Source organism: Etheostoma spectabile, chromosome 1 (assembly GCF_008692095.1).
Source record: "Etheostoma spectabile isolate EspeVRDwgs_2016 chromosome 1, UIUC_Espe_1.0, whole genome shotgun sequence".
Lineage (NCBI taxonomy): Eukaryota > Metazoa > Chordata > Actinopteri > Perciformes > Percidae > Etheostoma > Etheostoma spectabile.
The window spans coordinates 20,864,847-20,889,165 of record NC_045733.1 but is presented as its reverse complement, the minus strand read 5'-3'; the positions used below and the strand labels follow the sequence as shown (position 1 = coordinate 20,889,165).

At 40.5% G+C, this 24,319-nt stretch overlaps 2 protein-coding genes across 3 annotated transcripts in view; one reads left to right on the top strand and one right to left on the bottom strand.

Annotated features, from left to right (window-relative positions):
- The window catches only part of phkb (phosphorylase kinase, beta), a 114,980-nt gene extending 103,593 nt beyond the window's left edge, over positions 1 to 11,387 (bottom strand). The window contains 2 exon segments of the mRNA XM_032520275.1: positions 7,668 to 7,754; positions 11,280 to 11,387. Coding sequence (XP_032376166.1) covers positions 7,668 to 7,754; positions 11,280 to 11,343 — 151 coding nt within the window. The 5' untranslated portion in view covers positions 11,344 to 11,387.
- A 304-nt stretch (positions 11,388 to 11,691) lies between these two features.
- The window catches only part of itfg1 (integrin alpha FG-GAP repeat containing 1), a 143,446-nt gene continuing 130,818 nt past the window's right edge, over positions 11,692 to 24,319 (top strand). Inside the window, exons 1-6 of one of the 2 annotated variants that reach the window (XM_032521774.1) lie at positions 11,692 to 12,078; positions 12,428 to 12,512; positions 13,965 to 14,098; positions 15,079 to 15,136; positions 15,628 to 15,705; positions 15,820 to 15,914. In XM_032521774.1, coding sequence (XP_032377665.1) covers positions 11,754 to 12,078; positions 12,428 to 12,512; positions 13,965 to 14,098; positions 15,079 to 15,136; positions 15,628 to 15,705; positions 15,820 to 15,914 — 775 coding nt within the window. In that variant the 5' untranslated portion in view covers positions 11,692 to 11,753. The remainder of the gene's footprint in view (positions 12,079 to 12,427; positions 12,513 to 13,964; positions 14,099 to 15,078; positions 15,137 to 15,627; positions 15,706 to 15,819; positions 15,915 to 24,319) is intronic. The other variant, XR_004332841.1, reaches the window with a different exon arrangement.

Here is a 24,319-nt window from a genome sequence, read left to right as displayed (position 1 = left end):
GGAAATAGACACACACACTGCCATTCGCAGTTTGTGCCAGTCTCAATAATAAGTTCTCTGTCGGTCGACTCCTGCTGACGCTGTCAAAACGTTCCCTGCGATATAACATCTGTAACATGACTTACTGATGAATGAAAAACAAATACAGCGGCCATAAAAAACCCATAACAAAACTGCTGACAGAGTAGCAACAGCAATGTTGATTTAATAAAGGAATAGTTCATCCTTTTTGGAAATATGCCAATTTGCTTTCTTACCCAGAGTAACATGAGGAGAAAAGATCAATATCTGTCACATAGAAAGCTAAACATAACTCCACCTAAAACCACAAATTGTATTTTCTACAGTTATATTTGTGTACGGATTAAACAACCAAGACAACGTGTTTTTTATTTGGTGAGTGTGAAAAGTTTAGAGAGAGCTGCATTCCCCTCCCTTTAGACTTTACACTATGCTAAGCTATGCTATGCTATGCTAGGCTATGCTAACAAATCGGCTCCAGCTCCTTATAAACCTATTTCCCAAAATGCATTGAGCATTTTTAGTGGTACACAGGACACACACAGTATATGCTTAACATTGGAGAAGAGCTTTAAAGTGTTTACTTCATTCCTTTTTTAGTCAAGAAAACTATAATCATATATATACTATATTATAACTACTATAATTTATAGTAGTCCACTAAGTCTGGAAATGCCAGCCCAATGACCCCAGCACTGGGCAGCGCTACACCGCCTATCTATTCAGGGACAGGGGAAAAACATTCTGTATTAGTATTTTTATAAAACAATCATTGTCTCGCATTGCCAGACCTTCCTACACAGCGTTGTGGAGGAGGGTCTGGCTTGTTTGTGTGTGCAATTTCCCCACTGTGGGACAAATACATAAAGGTTTTCTTTGTTTTCTTATCTTATCTGTACACTCTCTCTTTCTCTCTTGCTTTATTCTCTTGTTAAATCAAAAGACACGGTGTTTGCAAAAGTTACTTTTCTCAGGTATTATAAACCCTGATGACAGCAGTGAGTTTTTTGAGGAATTAGTCCATAAAACGTAACGGAGTGATCTGAAATGCAAACTCTGCAAAAGATGAGGCCAGGGAGTGGGAAAATAATCAGAAAATCCAAAGAGACAGAAGGAAAGAAGGAATGGCAAAAACAAAAACGAAAAACAACCCCCCCACCCCACCCCCCCACCCAGGCTACCATATGTTTTGCAACCAACTCCTAACGCCTATAAAAAGACAAGAGGAACGTGTTTTCTCCACTCCTTACTCGGTGTGAGCCCCCCCCGGCAGAGCGACAGTGCCTTCTGCCTCCAGCATTATCAGGAAGGAGTCAATGGAGTGTGGCCACATTGCCACAAGAATGACAAAGTATAGAGGGGTGAGGGAAAGAGAGAAGAGGGGAGACAACGAGAGAGAGAGAGGGAGAGATGATGGAGTGATGAACTATGACAGAGAGAGGTAAACCTTTCCTCTTTATAAACTGAAAACAAGTCCGCCATCTCAACAGCATTGTGTACTTAATACTGCTGGGGGCGGCTTGCAACAAAACAACCGAGAAAGAGAAAAGGAGGAAAACTGTAACTGGTTTGATATATCACTGTCACCCCGACCTCACCCCTTTCCACATCTTTTCCTCCCTAACACTGAGAGAAAGCCGGTGTATTGGCAGGCAGGTCTGGGTGCCGGCGATAACAATGTTGGCTTTGTTCGCCGATAGAATTGGACAAGCGCTTCCAGCCGCCACCCCAACGCAACAATTAAACAACGCGGCGTTTTTTCGACATACTGCAATCTGGCGGAGGCTTTCCTCCGTAAATCCATGTTTGGGGTTTCAACCCAGCTGATGCTGGAGGCTACGCTGCGCTCACTGATAACAGCAAATCAGTTCCAACTGACACCTGCTGCACACTAAGCTTATTGTCTTTTTTCCAAACACACATACACATGCAGCCTAATGAATACCCAGAAACCATACGCACAAACCTACAGAGCACACACACACACACACACACACAAACCTAAGCGCACACACACACACACACACACACACACACACACACACACACACACACACACACACACACTACAGAGCATGCACAACACAAACCTACAGAGCACAACACACACACACACACACACACACACACACAAACCTACAGAGCACACAACACACAACACACACACACAAACCTACAGAGCCACGACACACACAAACCACACACAACACACACACACACAAAAACACATATATAAGCAGCACACGCACACACACACACACACACACAAACTAAGAGCACACACACACACACACACAACACAAACCTACAGAGCATGCACACACAAACCTACAGAGCACAACACACACACACACACAAACCTACAGAGCACACACACACACACACAACCTACAGAGCACAACACACAGACAAACACACACAAACCTACAGAGCACAAACACACACACACACACACACACACACACACACACACACAAAAGACCATATAAGCATGCACACACACACACACACACACACAAAAGACACATATATAAGCATGCACACACACAGACACACAGACACACACACACACACCACACACACACACACACACACACACGCTGCCCTGTCTCTGCCCTGTCATCAGAGCAGACCAATGGGCTGTGTCATATCTGCCAGGAGTGTGTTCATGTGAGAAAATGGTAGATGCAGCCCGGAGCAGACCCTTCCACACAGGACACATTAACAATCCCTCAAACCACACCTGGGTTGGAGACAGCTTCCTTCCGCTTTACTGTTTACTGCTGGCAAAAGCTATCCATCAAGTCTTAAGTAAATCACCTGCCTGAGCCCAATCCTGACCCAAAGCTGGGATCTGTCTGTGTTGTTTGTCTCAGTAAATGTTATTTTTCCTTTCCACTGTGCATAGCCTCTATGAAATGTACATCAGTTTGATTTTGTTTTCTACGCAATATAAAAGGTGTGCATACATGGCATGGATTTGAGAAGTACAATACTATACTACTACTGTATATGTGACTAACTGAGCCATTTGCTTTGACTATTCCCACTTGTAAAAACCTTGGGACATGCATAGACCATGAAGACGTGGTCTATGGTGCCTTTTCTACGGCCTTTGCTGTAAAATGCAGCAGGATCTTGAAGCCTAGTATGATCAGTATTAGTATTAGTATTAGGATTAGTATTGGGGGGGGCAGTAGCTCAGTCAGGGAGTTGGATTGGGAACCTGGAGGAACGGACCAAAGTATGGTGGTGAACTGGAGAGGTGCCTCCTGGGCACCGCCAAGGTGCTCTTGAGCAAGGCACCGAACCCCCAACTGCTCAGGGCGCCTTTCCATAGGAAGCCCCCCCCACTCTGACGTCTCTCCATTTCATGCATGTATAGGAACTGAGCATGAGTAAATCAAACTGAAAACATTGGATTTTCCCCTTGCAGGATTAATAAAGTATACATTATTATTATTATTATTATGAAGGCAATTTAAGGTGCGCTTCTGTCAAATTCAGCTGAAAAAATACTGATTTATGTCACTTTAAAATAGCTCTTAGTCCTGTGAAGAGAAGGCCATGCTTCTTGTATGTCCTATAATTCCTTAAATGTCCCAGGTAGAGCTCCGAGCAAGCAGGACATGTGTTATGACTCTATTCTTTTGCAGTACGCCAGACCAGCGTTATAAATGAAGGTACGTTTTACACACACACACTACTGCTAAAAAAACGTATCAAAGATGGATGATAACACATTATTTGTGATGATAGGGAACACAAACCAGTAAAACAACATTAATGCACTGAAGGCTCAGACATTTCTCTTCAGAGCATGTCCAGATTTACTGCAGTACTGCATAGTACATTTTTTGCACACTTCAACAAGAGGAACTGAGAACTGCGTAGCGTATGTCCACAGTGACCCAATCAGCACTGATCCTAGGGGACAGCATCCTGAGCCCTATGACCAGAATCTAACAGCCATGCACAGCCAGAAGCAACACATGATCCATGCTTCTGCACGCTGGACCCAACTCTATCTGCTTAGGAAAAGAAAACCTTTAGGAGGGGAATTCTAGTTTTCATCACAAGGCAAACAGATTTTTCTCATACACTATATCTAATAAATGAAATATATTATATTACAACCTCACCTTATACTGTTTCTTTATCCCACACTATATATTTTAGTTAAATATATATATTTAACTCTGTCATTTCACATCTGATTGGCCTGGAGGTTCAGTGCTTTGCGATACCAGTCCCCCTTTTGGGATTACTGGTATAGCTGTCTAATTTCATTGGTGTCTGTCTTGTGTATCTGTATCTTTTCTTTTGTTGTTGTTGTTTTTTATGGACCGTGAGTCTAATAAGAAAGGGTATCTATCATAACTTACCATATTAACTATGCAAGGCTAACTAAGCTGGTGTAGATATTATATTCAAGGCATTGAGGGGCAAATATTCCATAATAACCTTTCAATATTTTGTAGTTCAAGCGAAGTGGTCTGAGAGAAAACTAGACTACTGCACCTCCTCCAGTTTCCACGGTTTAGAAATCTAGCCCGACAGGAGACGTTGGCCAATCACAGGTCTTTTCACAGAGAGAGAGAGAGAGAGAGAGAGAGAGAGAGAGGAGAGAGAGAGAGAGAGAGGAGAGAGAGAGAGAGTTTTAGATCTATGGAGAGCGTTCCTATTGGCTCTTCTACAACCTGAGAGGGCAGAGAGACATCTGAAGGAAGAAGTCTCACGCTTGTAATTCTGTCTTTTTTTTTTTGCTTTCTACCTACCAAAGCTTTAATATGTTGCACGTTTTTTGGGTCATTTTGCATTCTAAATAGTATATTGCAGCTTATCAATGCATTCTTTCTTTTTTATATAACACTATGTTTAGTTGTGTACCTGCGCTAAAAAGCTGTACCCTTCACCTTACTAAAATAAAATCAATAAATAAAATGAAATTTTACTTCCAAAACGCCTACAACTTTTGAACGAAGTCAAGTTATTCCTTGTTTTGTTTCACTGGGCCTTCTGGTCCACATGACTTTTCCTCCAGACACTGAGGCTTACTGTATCTCCCAGCAGACATTGGGACTTGTCAAACACAGCTGTAACTAATAAGATTAATATCGGCTGTATTCGGTTTAGGCGTTGCAATGCCAGGGCCTTGCTGTTGTGCATGCTGGCCCGCTGGCGTTCCTTACTGGCACACGGAAGTGGAATGGAACCGTCATTAATTCTATTAGTTACACCTGTGCTTTTATGAAATGACAAGTCAAACCCTCTGACACAGATAGTCTGTCATTAAACAGGCAGAGCTCCATTAGTAGCGGGAATACTGGCATTGAAGTGCCAAATTTGACAACAATTTGCAAACATTTCAAATTTGGAGTTTAACCGTCGGCCAGACTAATGGCCCAATCACACAGGATGACAGCACTATTTCATAGCAAATGGAATCATCACTTCTATTTTAAAGCTGGTTTCAATGTGTTCACATCCAGAAGGACGCTTACAGTGAAGTCGGAAATCCAGGATACTATAGGTGCATCTGAGGTCCCTTTTTTTATTAGCTCCTCGATTCCTCGGCCCTCGCTTGAACAGAAGTTGTTCTGTCCCTCCTTTGTGAAGGCTGTCTCAAAGCTCTTATTCCTGCCCCGAGGACCGAGGATCGAGGAGGAGGAGGAGCCATGAGCGAGACCCTTCCCGGGAGCCACGCAGCTGAAAGCCGTTGCTTACTCCGCTTTTGCCGTCCGACAAATTCAAGTGAGGAAAGGACGTCTCATCCCTCTAGAAACCCATTTACTCGTTTCCTCTCTGTTCCCATGACGTTCCTCAGTGGGACTTAAGACTAAGACCCGAGGAAGGGAAGCAAAGTGGAGGGAACAGGGACCCAATTTAAGGGAACTGAAGTGCACCTCATACGGTTCCCAGTGTGTCAGATGGGCGGGGTTTCTGTGTGTACCCAGCTGCAGGTAATTTACTAATCAGTAATCATGTGGATGTATCTCTCTTCACTGATTACACATGCTAGAATCATCACCTGAATCGGGTTGCACCAGCTATTTGTGAATCAGGGATGACTAATTTTATTTATATCTTCATTCATGGCAAACTATATGTTTCAGAATTTGCAGTATTCATGTAGTTTACAATGAGTGGGAAATAAAGGATTATGCTAACCCAACTTGTTGTTGGCATGACGTTTTGTAATTTTAGGTGGATTGTGTTTTTTGGAAATTGTCATTTAGAATGTAAAACCTTAGAGCTCACATCATTCTCAAACTGCATTCGTACCAAGTACTGGCCAGGTATGTTGACCATATTCCTTTACACTTTATTTTAAATTGTTTTAGCAAGCGTTAGCTCTGTCGGTGTGCAACAGTTCCACAAGGCAGTTTGTGTCAAAAATGAGTAATAACTCAGCTCTATATACTAGTTTGTGTATGTGTTTTTTTACAATGATGTGTGAATCTCCTTTAGTAAATGCTAAAATCATAACTAGTGTAAGTTAAAACTTTTAAAAAAAGAACAGTTGGTGCGACCAGCTCCTGGTTCTTTAATACCTGTTTAGTAAAGAGAGAGTGTGTCCACTCTATTTACGTTTGATATTGCTAATATGTTGGAGAAATAATAAACAACAACATGCACATAAATCATCCGGCTGCGTATAGAAAGCTTGCAGAGAGCACCAAAACCTGGCAACAGCCACGTTTTCTTTTGGCCTGTCATCGAGCTCCTCACAGACTGAACGTGCATTAGCAGCAGCTGATAAGATCTGAGGGTTAGCTCCAGCTAAAAACCAGGCGCTGCTCCCTCAATGTTTTCTACATTGTTCTTTGCTTATGAGAAAGAAAGAGGACACGTAGAAGATTCATAACAGATCTATGGATATAGCCAACCCAGGTGTCATTTGCACCAGTGCAACAAAAAAACTGTTTTCACATTCTCAACACACATATGCAGTGAAATGCTGCCAGGGTCCGGCTGTCTACAGGAACTCTAGAAGGCATTTCGTCTGTTTAGGTTTTCAAAATTAGCAGGTTAACAGGTCAAACTGTGTGTGTGTGTGTGTGTGTGTGTGTGTGTGTGTGTGTGTGTGTGTGTGTGTGTGTGTGTGTGTGTGTTTAAGGGGCAGGATGGGATCTTCCCTATCTGGTGTCTACCATCCTGTCCTTGAACAACCCCCCCAGCTGAGTGCAGTGCCGCGCCGAGTCAGGACACCTTTGCATGGAATTAAATTCAGGTCAGCGCACGCTGGGTGAGCCGTTGCTTCTGTACCCCCCCCACCCCCTCCCAGGAACCCCGGCAGCTTTTACCTCGCCAGACGGGAACAATTTGAGTCTAAACAGCACTGTACAGTTTGTCTCCAGGCTGCAACCACTATACCCAAGGCTGCAATTTCAGCTCAATACAAACAACTGCTGGCTTTATCTCCGTATACATTAACTCAACAGTGTGAGCATGTGTTTGGGGGGGGCCTGAAAGAAAAATGATCAATTCCTGGAACAACCTGTGTGTAAAATCACACACTTTACTTGGCACAACTGTTCACAGTAGTGCCATTTTGTTTCAAATAGCTTAGCATATATCTACTAAATGTTAGGTGACCCCTGCCTCGTGCTATTGATCAGTTAACAGTGAATACATGTCCTTACCAGCATTGTAGTAACGGTCCAGCTTCTCCCATAGGGGCTCATCATCCCGCTGGAGAGTGGACAGCTTGAGAGGTTCATAGATGGAACCTGAGGGAGATTGCATTTGTTACACACAAACTTTAAAATGTTCCTGCTCCAAATACTAAAAAATAACTTTTCATAGTTGGCTTATAAATCCTTAGAAAAAACTAAAAAAGTATTCCCAATCATGTCTCCTCACCTTCATTAACATTCTGCCTTCGTGACTAAACTGGACTGAGGTCAAATTGATAAAAATTGCCTGATTACAATTCGTTTGAGAAAATACGAAGCAGGGGAAATAGAAGAACAAAAAAGCAGACACATGCCATCAGTAAATTCTGTTTTTCACTGCAACACACTGCTTCACAAAGGGCTCAGCACAAAAACCAATATCCAAGCCCCAAGCTAAAAATCAAAATGCTGTCGTAGCTCGCCACAGATATTTCCTCACATTTTCCTCTGAGCTGAGAGAGAGACGACGTTTGAGGGGAACCCCCCATCTGCTAGCCTTTCTCTATTTTCAGACACTTTTCCCTTTGCTCAGATTTGCATTTTAATAGGTTCGACCTTGGGTCAATACCACAGGTACTAAAAAATTCACATTGTGGCTGAAATTAGCATAATTTCCATCAGCTTAAAAGTTGCAGGGGACAAAGCCAATCCATCTCTTTTTTTAAGATAACACTTTGAAAGAGCATAGAGGAAGTCAAATAATACTATTTTAATTTCTAAAATAAGATCAGACAAGTGTGGGTAGCTGGTGTTTGGCTGGTTTTAAACAATCTTAACTTCATTAACGCAGACCTCTGACCCTGGTATAGACCCAGTATGCTATATGACTTTATTATCTGTATATCCATTTGGTGTCACTTCCTGCTGTCAAGTAACAAAATGATTAAAACATAAAGCTAAACATACATAAGACACACAGGAGATTATGGGTCATATTACACTAATTTGCACATTTGGTTTGCCAACGGACCAACAGAGCTCAAGCCTGTTACTCCGTATGTTCATATATATTTAAAAAAAAGAATTATGTTGTGATCTAGATATGGCTAGTTGCCTCGGCAAAATGAGGATATAAAGTAACCAATTTGAAGTCACATCAAAATAAAAATGTCAGTTTAAAAAAAATTTCATTTCAAGACGAGCATAATATAAATGTTACTACTTGTGATTTCTAGTTCACAACATATGAAGGCAAACCATTTTTCCTGTTCATTACATAATTATGCTGTGTGATTAATAATAACCTCCTTATGTCCAGATAACAAAACTATTTTCATGGGATCTTTACCCGGGTCCTCTCTGGCCTTCTGTGTGCGGCTGACTGCGTTGTTTGTCCTAAAATATGCTGCCAGAACTTACCAAGTCTCTGAATGTTCCGACGAGGCCGGGCATTGGCGGCCATTCTCAAAAGGGGAAATTAAGGCCAATCGTCTCGCTCAGCTAAATCACAAATCTACAGCAATCCAGAGGAAGGGGTTAGCAGCACAGAGTTAGATTTTAGACATGCACGAATCAAATATGAATTACACCCTGTGTGATGACGATGATGATGATGATCATGAACAGCATGCACGGATTGACAATGCATTGGATTTGCTAAGGAATTAGGGCTGCACAATTTTTCAGGTTTTTTTATTTTTAATTTGGCATTGCGATATCAACTGCCCCAGTTACCACACTGTGAAAGGCTGCAACATATCGCCAGAGACACTCCGAGATTTCTTTGAGTTGGTTGAAATGAAATATCATCAGAAAACTGCACTTTAAAAAAAAAAAATCTCTTTTTAGTGGTGCATTTTAGATTCAATGCTGTGTTCAAAATATTCAATAAAATTATTATTATTATTATTATTAATCCTTTATTTAACCAGGAAGTCCCATTGAGATTCAGAATCTCTTTTACAAGAGAGACCTGGCCAAGGTAGCAGCCAAATCACAACACATACATAAACACCAAGTTACATTTTCAAGGTAAAAAAGTACAAAGTACAAAATGTTAAAAAACACAGTTAGACTCTCAAGAAAAACAAGAACATGTCTCCATCACAACCTTCCTTACAATAGTTTTAAATTCATTAATGGACATAAGGGTTTCTAACTTTAGTACTTTCTGTAGATTATTCCACCCCCAAGGTGCTGAATAATAGAAAGCAGTTCTTCCTAAAAAAAAAAATAATGTTGGAAATGATTTTCTTTCATTAGTTTTAGACTTAACAAGCAATCGGTTGTATGTTAGCATAATACTGAAAGCAGCGGGACAGAGTACGTGTTATTACCCGTTTATTTATCTCAACTAATATATTCGCACTTTTACAGATGTACTGCAACTCTTTTTAGGTCCAAACTCAAAACGTATCTGTTAGTCTGGTTTTTAATACGCAGCAGTGGTGGGACCGTTCCATAATTCTGTTTCTTTGTAACCTTTTCAGATTTTACGTCCTGATCACTCTTATTATTGTATGATATGTGTTTTTACTCTCGGTTTCTGATGTTAGGCACTTTGGATACCCGCTGGTTGCTGTAAAGTGCCATATAAATACATTTTGATTGATTTTTTTGATTGATAACATTAAGGCGATATTCAGCAACGTTATATCACATCGATCGCATATTTTCCTCAAATTGTGCAGCCCTATTAGGAATGCAAGTAATCTTAACACTCGAGAGAGGCATGATGAGTTACCATAATGTGGTAATTATCAGAAGAAGAATTAAATCAGTAAATTAGGACTGATTATTGCCCTTTATGCTATGCTATGGTCTCAGAATGATGCACTGCTGTGTTAATACTGCCGTCAAACGAAATGAGGTAGGATGAACCTTATTAAACGCTTTAATTAATAGAAAGACTTATAATATTTGCCCTTAGATCAAGATATGTTTTCTACTAGAAAACATCAACCAGAATATTTCTGGAGGTAAAATGTTATAAAATCTTTATTTAATACACACAAAAAAAGTATTAATACAGCCAAAAAAGTATGGCTGACAACATTTACAATCCCTGGAGTCCCTCCTAAATAGATGTCTAGGCTGATGTGTAAGACTTGATCATAATGTATCAGTGGTACCACATAAACCAGAGGTGTTCTCTACATGTGGTGATACATAACAGTAATTGAGATGTTGTTATCCTTGCATTGTAGAACAACCTTCAAGATTCTGGTACAATTCAGACTGACGACCAGTGCAAGGAACTAGCAGTCTGCACATCCACAGGCCCCTAATCACCACACACACACACACACACACACACACACACACACACACACACACACACACACACACACAACGAACATCAACACACACACACACACACAGTGCAGTTAACTAAAGGTGAGATGCAACAGCGAGAGGCAACTTGTTGATGAGATCTTAAAATAGCCCCTGAGTGCTGCACATGTACACCTCTGACCTTTCATGCTTGCACCGTGACTGCAGTCAGTGGACTAAAGTAATGGGCACATCAAATCAAGCTGAAGCCCGTGCACACACTGACAGCGTCACACAATCACTGGCACAACAGAAACAAAAAGGCGGGTCACACTGCACCGTGTCCTGCGGGGTAAGAAGTCTGACCTGATCTGTTTGATCGGGCTTTGAATTCCAGGAGTTTCCAACCGACATCTGCTAGGCTCGCCATGTTTACCCTACTGTGACAAATTCGCTAGCAAGTTAAATGATTTCCGCTATTGTCCTTCAAAATAAAACAGGCAGTAAGGCTCCATGGTCACCCATCGCTATAAACAACAGATATTTTAATACGTTATCCTTTTAATATTACAGTAAAACATGTCACAACATATTAATGAGTATCAGTGTCTTGTGCTTGGTATAATGTATTCCTTTTTTAATGTCTGAGCTTGACAATGTTATTTATTCTGAAAATGAAGTTTCCTCACTTCCGGGTTTGCTCGCCCTAAATCTCGTTAGCTTGATACATTTACCAACTGACAAACTGGCCGGAGCACGACACTGACGTAAACGAGGAAACTCTAATATGGGATTGTTTAGCCTTATTTCTGCACATTGCTTCCACCTCTTTTTAATGCAATGACATTACCACAGCAGCTGTCTAACTCTAAAATTGATATTGAATTGACTGAGTCATTTAATCAAGTAGCTGCTATTTCAGCCTGTCGCAAAGCTAAGTGCCGTATTCCAGTCGGTGTTGTTGTGAGGAGCAGCACTAGAGGAAAAATGTGGATGTTTAAACCCAACATTTTGGCGTTTTTGTTAGTTTTTGTGGGAAGACATAAGGCATTTGCTCTTCAGGATGTGACGGCCGACCTCTTCGGGGCCGAGAACCACGGGACGGTGGCCGCGTTTGGAGACTTCCACGCGGACAAACAGACCGACATCTTCATCATCAGAGAGCGTATGCTAACGCTTCCGTACCTGGCTTCCTGTCCTGCTAGCTAGCTAGCTAGCTAGCGAATTAATTGCTCGCATAATTAATGTAGAGGGTTTTTAATCATATTTACTGGTAGTTTTAATTCAAGGATATTGCGATAAAGCTTGTTTAAATTATATTTTAAAAAAAAAAGAACCGCTCCAAGTCCATAATGATTTAACTTTACAGTGCAATATATTACATTAATGTTACAGTAGTAGTAGTAGTAGTAGTAGTCGTAGTAGTAGTAGTAGTAGTACTAGTACAGGTCCTCTCCTTATCTCTTTGTTGGCATGACGCTGACTTCCATGCCTTTTGGTTTTTACTGTTTCAGAATCCCAGCTGTTGATATTCTTGGCTGACTCGAAACCACCTTACTTCAAGCCCAAAGTGAACATCACAAAGGATATTCTCCCCAGGTACACGGCACGTCCAGTGTACACTCTCAAACACAGTGCATGTAGTTTTACAGTGCAGGTACACATTGTATGTAACATGTCATGTCCCATTTCCTTCTGTCTGTCAGGAGTGAGAAGGAGACTCATGTTTCAGGGTGGTTATGTGTATTTTTAGGAGTTATACACTGGCTTGGGAAAGTTTACCCCCCCCCAGACTAAAGTTGAATAAAAAACATATTTTGGAAACTGATCTTAAAGTCTTAATTTAAAAAAAGATTAGGAAAATCATTCTTTTATTAGTTCAAGGTTGGACTACTGTAACGCTCTTTGTGTTGGTCTGAACCAGACCTCCATCTCACGCCTTCAACAAGCGAAACGCTGCTGCTCGCTTTTTAACAAATCCATCTAGACGTGCACACCTCACTCCCGTTCTCCACACCCTGCATGGGCTCCCGGTGCGTTATAGAACAGATTTTAAGATTTTGCTGTTTGTTTTAAGGGCTTTAAATGGTCTTTCCCAAGAGTATTTGTCTGAAATTTTAACTGTGCGGGATCACAACCGGTCATTGCGGTCTTCAAATCAGTTGGTTTTAGAAGTCCCGAGGTCCAGGTATAAACGATGGGGTGATCAGGCTTTTGCAGTTGCTGCCCCGAGACTCTGGAATAAGTTACCCCCCCCCCGATATTTGCCCTGTTACAGATGTAGCTCTTTTTAGGTCCAAACTCAAAACGTATCTGTTTAGGCTGGCTTTTAATACGTAGCAGTGTTTTGACAATTTCATTCTTTTGTTTCTTTGTAACCTTTTCTGATTTTTATGAATTTCACATTTATATTTTTAAAGGCCAGTTATTTCATGGATCAGGATCCTATGCATCCTGCTAAAGTCCCCCCCCCCCCCCCCCCACACACACACAATCCTCACATACCCTTCACCCTACATAGAGATTGGCATGGGGAACTTTCCATAAAATCCCCTCTCAATGCAAATCGAACCAGCTGTTAAGCTAACTGAAATGACACCATGCCAGTCTCTAGGTATGGTGAAGGGCATGTGATGATGGGGGGGGCGGGGGGGGCTATTTTAATTCCGAAGGCCAAGAGAACTGTATCAGGATGCATAGTATCCTGATCCATGAAATAACTGGCTTTTAAAAATATAAATGTGCCTGCCTCTATGGGAATTTAACATGGGGGGGGGGGGGTGTATACTTATGCCCCTTGTATTTTAAGGAAGAACATTTATTAATTTACAATTCATTATTCATTCACAAATAAAATTGGTGTCCTTAAAAGGTTGGATTTTCCATTCCATTTTTTTGAATTAAGGCATTAATTTCCAAAATATATTTATTTATTCCTCTTTTTAATCAACTTTAGCGTGGGGGTGTAAACTTTCCCAAGTCACTGGATATTAGAGCAGAGCAGGAGCACCGTGTCATTGGTTCCCATTTCAATTCCTTCTTCCTGTTCAGGGACACGGTCATCACCAGTGTGGTTCCAGGGGACTATGACGGAGACTCTCAGATGGATGTCCTTCTTACAGCGCAGATCCAGAACTCCATGAGGACATCTGTTCTCATATTTTGGGGGAACAACCAGACATTAGGTACCTTTTTTTTTAACAGTGTTGAGGGTGGGTGGAGGCACGTATGATGATATCTTTGCACGTATGATTTGATACGGTCCATGGATACTTTTTAAGTCTGTTGTTGATTGTAATTTTTTAATGACCTTGTGATACACGCTTCACTAAATCATTGGTTCACAAACTGGGGCGAGGTTCCCCTGGTGGGTGCAAATAATCAGAGAGGAAGTTTGAGTGGAGCTTTTTTACAGCAGACATTTAACACAGCTGGAGGGGAGCCATCGTTAATGTCATACGTTCCATCTGTGCTTTTCATCATGCGATATCACAGCATTTCTGTTGTGGAGAATGTAAATGAATATGATTCTTTTAGATAGACCGATGTTTTTACGGTGAAGAAAAGAAACGTTGGTGAGGCTCATTAAGTCAGATACAAAATTTACATCAGGTAGGGCCGGGTAGCGTTCATTAATATTTAATACCCATACTGTTACCAATTACGTGACATTGATACCGTTTCCTCAACAACACCTTTTTCAATACTATTTTTTTCAAATCCATTTTAACAAAAAAGAAATGACAATATTCTAATAATAATAATTTTTATATTTTATTTTTTTAATCTATTTTTAGTTTTTCCTGCGTGTACACGTGTGGACGTGTAACATTAGACAGCCAATCAGCAGCATTATTAGATCTTAGTAGAAGCATGCTGCATGTTTTTTGGCTCACTGAGATTTACTGTAGTCCTTAGGTCTTGAAATTGGGAATTTAACGACAATATTCGATGCCAAGGAGGCAATTTAGTCAGTGCCTAAAAGTATCAAATTTGGTTTCCAGCCCTAGCAAGTATTGTGCATTTAAAGTTTTGGTGAGAAGCACTCCTTTACAACCTCACATCAAATGTATTTAGCCTGACTTGACCAGCCCACTGATTGTTTGTGCTGTGTTTTTTGTCAAAGCATTACTAAGGGCTCCTTGAAACTGTTGATTTCATGCAGATATGAGTGGGTGGCTCAGGCTGAACAAGACCTTTACAGACCAGCCCCTGGTTATGGAGTAAGTATCTGTCTGAATGGGATTTACATCAATTCTGCTTTGGATATTCTGCTCATAATGCTGGTCACTGAAAAGAAGTAATTGCCTTATTTTTACTTAAGCTAGATTTGCATGTTCAAACTGTTTCAAAATGTTTTTAAAATATTGTTCCAGCTCAAAACACATGTATGATTTATTTTTATTATTATACATCCCATGTTAAATCAGCTTAATGATGCCACAAACTGTACTGTACTGTACACTGACTTATCCGTTTATTAGATACAGCTGTGCAATTAAATGAAAAACAATACCATATATTAAATGTAGCGCTTCTCATTAATACTAATTTATGTGGACAACATATTTGACAACAGACTTTCATATAATGCAGTCCAATACAACACCACGACGTGACTATGGCCTCAAACATGACCGTCGCCTTTGTACGCTATGTAGCTATTAAGCTGTTACGTCCGTGTACGTTTTAATAAAGTGAAACTCTCCCACAGTTTCAACGGGGACATGATCCCAGACATTTTTGGAGTTGTCGACCCCCCAGTCACCGAAGTGTGCTATCTCACCAACAGGTAATGTAATCATTTTACAACTCACTTACAAATCCTGTGTTTATTTCTAATTCTCTCATACCTTGAATGACTTCCTAAAGTCCTGCCGTTGCCTTGTGGTTTTCCCCCCTTCAGGATTCCTGTGTGGCGGAATGCACTAAGTTCATCTGTCAAAATGCGCATCCCTCACTCTAACGCTTTCATCGACCTCAACAAGGACTTCACCGCTGGTGAGTCCCTGATGTTGTAGCAGTGTCTATTGATGAGAAGCAAATGTAAAATGTTGTTTTTTTTAGAGCTCACAGCATACGCTTCCAGGAAGTTGTGCTCAACACTAGGCCTGTACGATAAATCGTTACCTTAAATTGTTGTCTTAAATCACCCCTGTTCGCTCATTAATAACTTTTATTTATTTATTTCAATCATAGTTCATGTGTGCAATAAACATTACACTTTGTGAGAAAAAAATCATGGCAGAGAATTGTGATATCAATTCTAAGCTAAAAAATTGTGAGTCATATTTTTCCCTGAATCGTGCAGGACTTCTCAACACCAAACACATGTGGTGAAATATTTGCTTTTCAGCTATGAAAACTGTCACAAATGCTCATTTTAAAATTGGACTGTTTGACTGAAATGGCATTTCTGCAAATAGATATTTGTCACAATACCCTCAAAAACTCTATGAACACAAACCAGGCTTCCTGCTTTCTTCCTATCCAAGTATTTCAAAGTTTTCCCTTTCGTTGCCACAGGCAGACCATTCTCTAAATCTGGACATTATTCCTAAATTGATCATTGCAAATCCAGCTATTTGTTTAGTTGTACACATTTCTCGCATCCCAGTTTGGCCAAAATAAAGAGTTTTTCTGTATTCATGCCACAGAATGCAAAAGTGCGTATCTTCAAGGGAAGAACAAGGTTCAGCAAGCATCTTTTCCCTTTTTAAAATAAGCTTATTGAAGACACTAGGGGAGTTATTACAAAGCCAGCTTCTAATTACTGGCTGAGATAATACATTTTGCATCTCTGCATGTTTTCAATATAGCTATTTACCAACAAAAACCAAACAATCGTCCCATCACCTCCCCCCAGACCCCGCTGTGTGCCTAGTTCCACTCGTTCTTGACTGCACGTTGTGCTTTGTGCCATTGATTTATTACAACCGAGACCTAAATCTCCTCCACCTTCTTTTATTTCTTAGCTTGTTTTCCTCCACTATGGTCTCAGTGTTTCCCTACATGGACCAATGAGTGTTATCAATGTGTTAGGAAAAAGCTAGGTATAACACAGGAGACAAGTGACTTCTGGAGTGGAACAAAGAACCACCAGTCCTTTGGGGTATCAGCACCTTGAAAAGGGGTGTCATTCTGCACATTTGTGCTTTTGGCAGAATTGGTATTGGTCATTATCGGTGTTGGTAGTGGACAGCAGTGAGAAGTAACAAAATACATTTACTTGCATACAGTTTTAATATTTATTTATTTAACTTTCTATTAAAACAAGAAAAAATTAGGAGCTTATAAAATCCAACACATTTGTGGCCCAAAGCTTTTTTGGCTTGTGATCCATTACCAAAATCCAGTTCGGGTCCCTTGTCATCTTTCATATGTCTATGAGTTGTTTGGTTTTACCAAAGAGACATTTCCATATAGTTTTACTTCCTTTCTCTCCAATTAATCAAACAAAAGGATCAAACTTTATTCCTAATTGTCACAAACACACAGTACCATGTAGTGAAACTCTGTTACTGCATTTAACCCATCGTAGGTATTAGGAGCAGTGGGGGGGACAGCTATACACACAGCGTCCGGGGAGTTCAGGGATACTTGGACATCCGCCAACCTTGTGGTTGGGGGGCAAGCGTTTCCCTCCGGGCCACAATCAAATCACAACCCGCTAGATTTTTTTGTGACTTGGGAGCCTTTGGGGGGGGGCCCAACCCCTAGACCTAACTACTTAGTAAAATGCTACTTGCACATTGTTGCATCAGTATCGATAATCTGATCATGTCACATAAAATACCACAATGCTCATAGGAGCCCGTTTATGACTAAAGAGTGTTTTTCAAGTTTTAAACTTTTAGTACATTTTGCTGATTACACTGATTTTCTTTTACTTAGGAAAAGGTCATTTTTTGTAGTATCAAACTTTTATACTTGTTGCATATTTTACATTATTGTATTGGTATAAATTTCCTGCTGGGATTATTATGTACTTTATCAATTCAGTTGATCGTTTTTACTAGAGGAAAAGGACTAATAACCTGTATCCTGTTTGGTTTTTATAAAGTCGAGACTTCCTCCCCATCCTGATAAACAATACTATATGCATTGGGCAGTATTTCTGGCTATTTGTGTTATTAAAATCCTGACAATTAGTTGAAAAAATACATACACCAAAAATCTGTGTGGATAGCATACTTTTAAAACACAGATTTCAGTCCAATCACTCATACTAATAATAATATAACTAATTTGCAATTCCTTCCCAGTTTCCTCTTCATGTTCTGTTACCTGAAGCATCCGAGCTGTCAATGTCACAAGAAAACCTGCTACTGAGAATTTGCAGTGATGTCTTCATGCAGCTGAAAACCTCTGGGTGCCTGGAGACATACGACCCATGTGATCAGTTTATTTACAAAAATCTAAATATACCGTATGTAGAAGAGGATTAACAACACATGTTCTCATGCCGCCGGCTTTAGGAATCATTTCCAGGCCAACGAGGACATCTTTTCTTGCTTGCAACATTTCTCAAAAACTCATAGGATGATGAGATAGTGTAGTTGTAAAATGTCTTCCACAACATTTCCCCTGAGGAAACTGCAGGAGACCAAAACCTTCCTACATTCAATTCCACCAATTTTCAAGTTGACTAAGAGAGAATGGAATAGCCATTTTCTTCACCAGTGAATGGAGAAATCACCTCGTTCTTGTTTTACAGCATCTCAGTCCTGTCCTTTTGCCCACTATGTGTAGCGCTGTCACTTAGACTTAAGGGAGGATTCCCCCCCCCCTCCCCGTGGAAACTAATCCTCATGTTTAAGGTAATCAGTGAGGATTTAGTCATGTCATACTCACTGCAGGTATCTTTTTGTGCTGTGTGGTTTTAGGACTGTCACAGTTTAACCACAGCAGAATTTAATTCATATTTAATCTGTTTAGGGATAAGGAGAAAGCCAAAAAACTTTCACTTTTTGTGGCAGACTTCACTAATTCCTGGAAGCAATGTTTGTTTTATTTTAATTTGTTTATTTATTTAGGGGGGGGCATTAGTTTTACTGCTATAAACCATCCGACAGGGTGAAGGCTTGCATGTCAGCCTGTTTTTCACTCATTTGAAAGACCCTGACACACTCACGCACGCACACGCACGCACACACTCCCATACGTACGCAAAAGGACAGTGATCATTAGATCCTTGTGACCTCTTAAGTGTGTGTTCAGCTGTGTTCAGTTATTTGTGGGGTGAATGGGCTGCAGTAACCACAGAGCGTGATAAGCAGAACCAGTAGGGGGAAAAAAAACAACCCACTGTACATCTGGTCCATGTCAGACTCGTTGGCTGCCGCTGTCTGAGAGGCCATGCAGATGGAAAGAGTGAGAAAAAGAGTCGGAGAGGATAAATGGTTGGACAAATGGAGTGAAATAAAAGGATGGAAGGAAAGATAAAGGGCAGATGAACTATGGGAGGGGGATGAGCAAGGCGGTGACTTCAGCATGGCTCAGCTCACTGTCTGCTGTGACCACCTGCTACTCTAAGCAGTACCAGCTGGAGCATTACAGTGTGGCTTAAGGAGAGAGAGAGCGTTTTAAAGACAATCTGGGTGTCACTAGTTACCCAGTTTAAGATAAATTAGAGTTGGAAGCTTTTAAACTGACATTGATGTGATTCCAATTTTAAATTGTCTTTATGTTATTAAGAATGTGCTCGCTTGCATAGTTAAGTTCTCTAATGTTTCGACCACTGTCTACATTAATGTAGTATATATTGGCACCATTTATTGACCATATAGACTTCAGTCAACTTCTCAGTCTCAGCTTAGACTGAACACGATAAGCTTCTTAAAGATTACACCCATTCCAGGCCTGTTGTATTATATTACATTGGATGTAGCAAGGGATGCCTAATAATTTGGCCACCCAGTATATTTGACTAGGTAGCCCTGTATATCACTTTGTAACTGTTCACAGCCGACATCAGCAAGGCTGTTTCTATGATACTGTCCTCATCATGTTTTATTTGCATTTTTTATTTACCCTCTAGGTATCTAGTCTTCCAGTGTTTAAGGTTTTGGCCGATCTTTGCCAAATGTTATTTCAGGCAGCTCTAGCCACATAATTGTTTCACTCAGAGTGGTTAAAGGTGCCTTAAAATCGTTTAATATTAATGAGTATAAAAGGAGGGTATGAATGTACATTAATCTTAATTCATCTTTGTTAAGACACGCAGAGTGGAGCTACTGCGGGGAATATGTGCGAAACTCTTTAAAATGCAAATTGCGTACACAGGGGAAAATTTAAAAGTTTTAAAATGTAGTTGAATTGCAAAGAGGCCTCAAAGGATCTGGTAGATACTTGTGGGGTGCATAGTTAATGATAAATTCATTGTTAACAAAAAATTCTGGTTAATCTTTGGCTGGTCCTTTGGCTAGTGGGGAATCACAAGTCTTACATGTATCATCTTTATAAGTTTGCTAAACAATACTGTACAAAGAAAAGACTAATTAGATCTACTAATCTAATAAAATGTCCTAGTACAATGGGCAGAAACACGTGAAAACACAGAATAGGTTTTCATGTTTGAAGCCCTAAGTGCCCCCTCGTTCACCTACCTGTACAGTAATACAGTGAGGTCTTTTGTTAGTGTGGTCCAAGGCAAATGAGGGTTGTTTCTGGGCCGTGTCACGACTCAAATCTCAGTCCAATGTCATAGCATGGTAGTGTATTGGCTTGCCTCCCTACATCAGCACAGCCAGAGAAAAAAAAAAAAAGAGTCTGGAATTGTTTCCTGGCTGGTGTCAAGGCCTCATTTAGACCGCTTATTGCACTCTGCAGCCAACCAACCTGGCGGCGACATCCTGCATATGGTCCGTAATCTCTTTTCTTACTATCATCCTCCTCCAGCCAGTGTTTCTAACAGCAACGCATTCATAACCGCTTTGGGTTCATGCTCCTTTGTTTCCCAGTTATTTTGTCTCTGTCCTCACACATCAGGGATTCAGGTTTCTTAAAGGAAGTTGATGTTTTTTCAGATCATTGTAAGATTTTTGTACTTCAGTCAATCATATATACACAGTGTCTGGAGTTAGTAGGGTAAGGCAAGACAGGAAAACGGCTTGCTCCCCTTTGCACAGATCCACTGGGAGAGGAAACCACCCATGTCTTCAAAATGTTGACCCAAATACCTCAAGCCAAGGTCTAATAGTTAGAAACCTAGAAACAGTGATATGTACAGTATGTTGCTATTTTCTTTGCACCACAAAAGTAAAGATATCATTTAGCATTGTGCTGGCTTTATAGTCATAGTTGTTCTGTTCTGGTTACATCTAACCACAGTGGCAACTAATTAGCAGGATAATGGCTTGTGCAGGACAGCCAGGAGCTGTTCAGATTCATACAATACACTGCTGATGTAAGCAGGTGCTTTATTAGCCCTTAAAGCGTCCGTAGTCATCCAAGCCAAATAACAACAGGAGATGTCGTTATCAGTTAAATGGTATACAGTATTCAGCCATATTGGATCTGTCTCCAGTTGAGGATCACGGTAACCCACAGGGGCCATATCTTCTGTATCTTGATAAATCAGAAAGAGCTGGGCAGGAAGCGAGGAGGAGCGCGATAGGAAGTTGTTTGAGGGAAAAGGTAGTAATTGCAAAGTAATTATTGATGCCATTTTGGGGAGAAAAAACATGCACAAAGACAGCAATACGGCAGAAGGACCCATTGCTAGGCAACGAGCATGGTAATACTCTGTGCAGCATCCAATTAAACTAGCTCTGTGTCGAAGTGGCTTGTTGATTGTCTGACTAATTGTGTGTGTGTGTGTGTGTGTGTGTGTGTGTGTGTGTGTGTGTGTGTGTGTGTGTGTGTGGTGTGTGGTGTGTGTGTGTGTGTTGGGGGGGTTCTTGTATAATTGATTATACAAGGATTAAGTTTGCATTTGGATGGCAGAGTGAGGCACTCTCAGCCGTTTCAGTGATCGGGGTACTTTCACCCAGGCAGGAAGGATATCGCAGGATTTTTAGATAATAGTGATGGCAATTCCTTTCTTTAATAATGCTAATGCTATTTTGCGTTCCTTCTACTTGTTTTTCTCTTCAGGTAATCTGTGAGTTTACTTTCTATTTTTCAATTTCCTTCATCCAATAATTCCAGGTGAATGTATAAACGTAGTTCAGAGCTAAAGTAAATGATGTGCCACCATGAAAATGAGTAACCCAGCAAACCGGCTCATAGATGAAGCCCCATCAGACATGCAACCTGAATCACTAAAGCATTTATTTCCTGATGCAGTAAGACTCTTGATGAAACAACTGTACTACATACTTGTACAGCTGTCTTCCAAAAGAAACAAAGATATGTCCATAAGAGCATCTGCGTTATGATTAACTATAACTATATTGATCCAAAATGAAAGATTGCAGAGCAAATCTTAATATTTAACTGTTAGTAGCTGAACAGACCTTGACACAGACCTTGAATAATGGGCAAGTGAAAAGTAAAGTTTTCCCTTCCTTCCAAGCTACTGGGGCGAGCATTTAAAAAGCTTTTTTTTTTCCAGTGGAGGATAAAGCTGGTGTAGTGTGAATAGAGTGCTAAAACAAAACAATTGATTTGGGATTATTCAAATATGTAAACGACTGTCTTTTCAGTCTACAAATTCCTTCTCTACCAAAACACAGCGGAAAAAATCCCAGTGCTAAACCCTCAGCACCCACAGCCACACGTAGCCTACACCTTCATTAACACGTCCGTTGCATTCACTGCTGTCTTCACATTCTAACTTTCCCGTTTTATAAAGATCTGGGGTGATTTGACTGGCACGGTGCAATGCGCCGGCCCTTTGAGGTGTGTCGTTCGTAGCATTTCCGCCTCCAGGGAAGCTGGCGCAGCGTCACATGGGCGAAAAAGGCGCTGTTTTTGCAGATAAATGAATCGTAAGAATAAACGAGGCAGAACATTTCCTCTCTGATTCGCACAGCACTGTGACCGTAGCTTGCGGTGACACTGTCCACCCGTGTAGCAAAAAAAATCCCCTTGTCAAGAAGTAAACTGTACATGAACATGTACAAAGGCCAGTTCTGAATATTAACGAGTCATTTCTGTTCATTTTTGACAACCTGCACTGAGGTATTTGTAAAAAGAAATCATCTCTGATTTGATCAGAGTCAACTTGCCCTAGTGATCATATTCACAGCCGTCTTCATACAGACTGACTGCATCATGGCAATGTCACTTTAGTCCAGACTGAAATATTTAACTTTTATTTTAATGTTGGATTCATGAGGCTTGGTGATCGTCTGACATTTCCTATAGCATTTTTTTTTTTTTTAATACATATCCAGTAAAATATCTTAACATCTACAAGATGGATAGGTATTTGTCCAAATACCTGTAAAATGAATGCCATTCCCAACACACTCAGCTCTACTTTTCATTTAGTTTTAATTAGAAATGCCAATTTAATATCTGTCCCATCAGCAGTTTCTTACTGGAGTGATGTTGCACACTGTCGAGGCCCAACTACGCATGGCGATCCCCGGGTTAAATGTTGTGCATCAAGCAGAAGACCGTGGCGAAGTAACCACAGCAACCTGTATTGTTCTAATTCATCATTCTACAGTTTTTAGAAGATACCATAACATTTCTCTCACCGCTATTAACTCCCTCCCGGGTGTCTCCATGCGAAACACCTGGTAACCGGGGGCAACAGCTGCATCGTCTTCTTTTTAACGAGTCTGGCCAAAGTACCTTCTGGAGCTCCACATTTTTAATTACAATACAGGACGACGTGTGGCTGTTGTGAGCAACATGATGTGGTAGAGATTGTTTAGATTCAATTTTATAGCGGCTTTCCAAGAGACAAAATACTGGTTCATTACCAGGAAGAGGCAACTGTTTCGGTCTCAGATTGTCAGTAATTACCTGTTGAATTAGATTTTAAAACAATTTGATTAATAAAATAAAATACAACATGCATCACATGTATGCTTGTGCGTCGCAGGTTCCAGATGCTTAAAAATCAGTCTAGATTCACAACTAAAACTGTGTGTACCATAAGGACAGAAATATGCAGTATGTTTTATAAATGCACCTTTTGATTGACACTTTACAGAATGCTGTGTAGACTGCAAAAATAACGCAATCATTGACAATAACATTTTATACAAACAATGTTTTACTGTAAGGCACAAACAGGGTCCTCCCAGGCTGGAGTACTTCAGGTTTACTGGATATCTGCATTGTTGTTAACAATCTTAATATGTAATGTGCCCTATGTACAAGTAATGGGTTTACACAAATAGACACACACAGACTTGTTTTTATACAATATACAATGCATGTCACTCTAGATGTTGGCACACTACACTGATGCACGTCCTGTATACACACACAATCACACGCACAAA